This window comes from Parasteatoda tepidariorum, unplaced genomic scaffold, assembly GCF_043381705.1.
Source record: "Parasteatoda tepidariorum isolate YZ-2023 unplaced genomic scaffold, CAS_Ptep_4.0 HiC_scaffold_65, whole genome shotgun sequence".
NCBI lineage: Eukaryota > Metazoa > Arthropoda > Arachnida > Araneae > Theridiidae > Parasteatoda > Parasteatoda tepidariorum.
Genome location: NW_027261865.1, coordinates 13,390 through 13,833, shown reverse-complemented (window position 1 = coordinate 13,833; position 444 = coordinate 13,390). Strand labels below are relative to the sequence as shown.

The window sequence follows — 444 nt, the reverse complement described above, 5'->3', positions numbered from 1 at the left end:
AAAATAATCCGATTGTGGTTAATCTTGATGAATGACGGAATTAGCTTATTTTTTGAGGGAATAACATTCAATGGATGTTCCGGAAACATCCTGTTTATATTTTTCGTCTGGAATGCCAAGAATCGTTTGGAATTCAAGAAAACGGCAATAACATGAGGGTGAGTCATATTTAAAAGATTATGAACGTTTCAGTTTTAAACTTAGACATTTAGATATACTATTATTATTATTATAAGTCTTTTTAATTCATAAAATTTAAAATGAAAATGACTAATTAACCTTTACACGAAAATTGTAGTATTATAGCGTTTATTCTAGTAGCAGAACCCTTCCTGCACACCAGGAGGAGCTGCAGATTTTCTCAGCATCTGCAGATTTATTTTTCTCCACAGATATTATTATCATTATTATTTTTTTTTTTATGAATAGGTTAGAGAACCCACA

The 444-nt window shown here is 30.0% G+C and overlaps 1 protein-coding gene across 1 annotated transcript in view; it reads left to right on the top strand.

The window, feature by feature from the left end:
* LOC107439553 (cuticle protein 14-like) overlaps positions 1–444 on the top strand; it is a 6,285-nt gene continuing 5,841 nt past the window's right edge. The window contains exon 1 of the mRNA XM_016052192.4: positions 1–158. Coding sequence (XP_015907678.1) covers positions 75–158 — 84 coding nt within the window. The 5' untranslated portion in view covers positions 1–74. The remainder of the gene's footprint in view (positions 159–444) is intronic.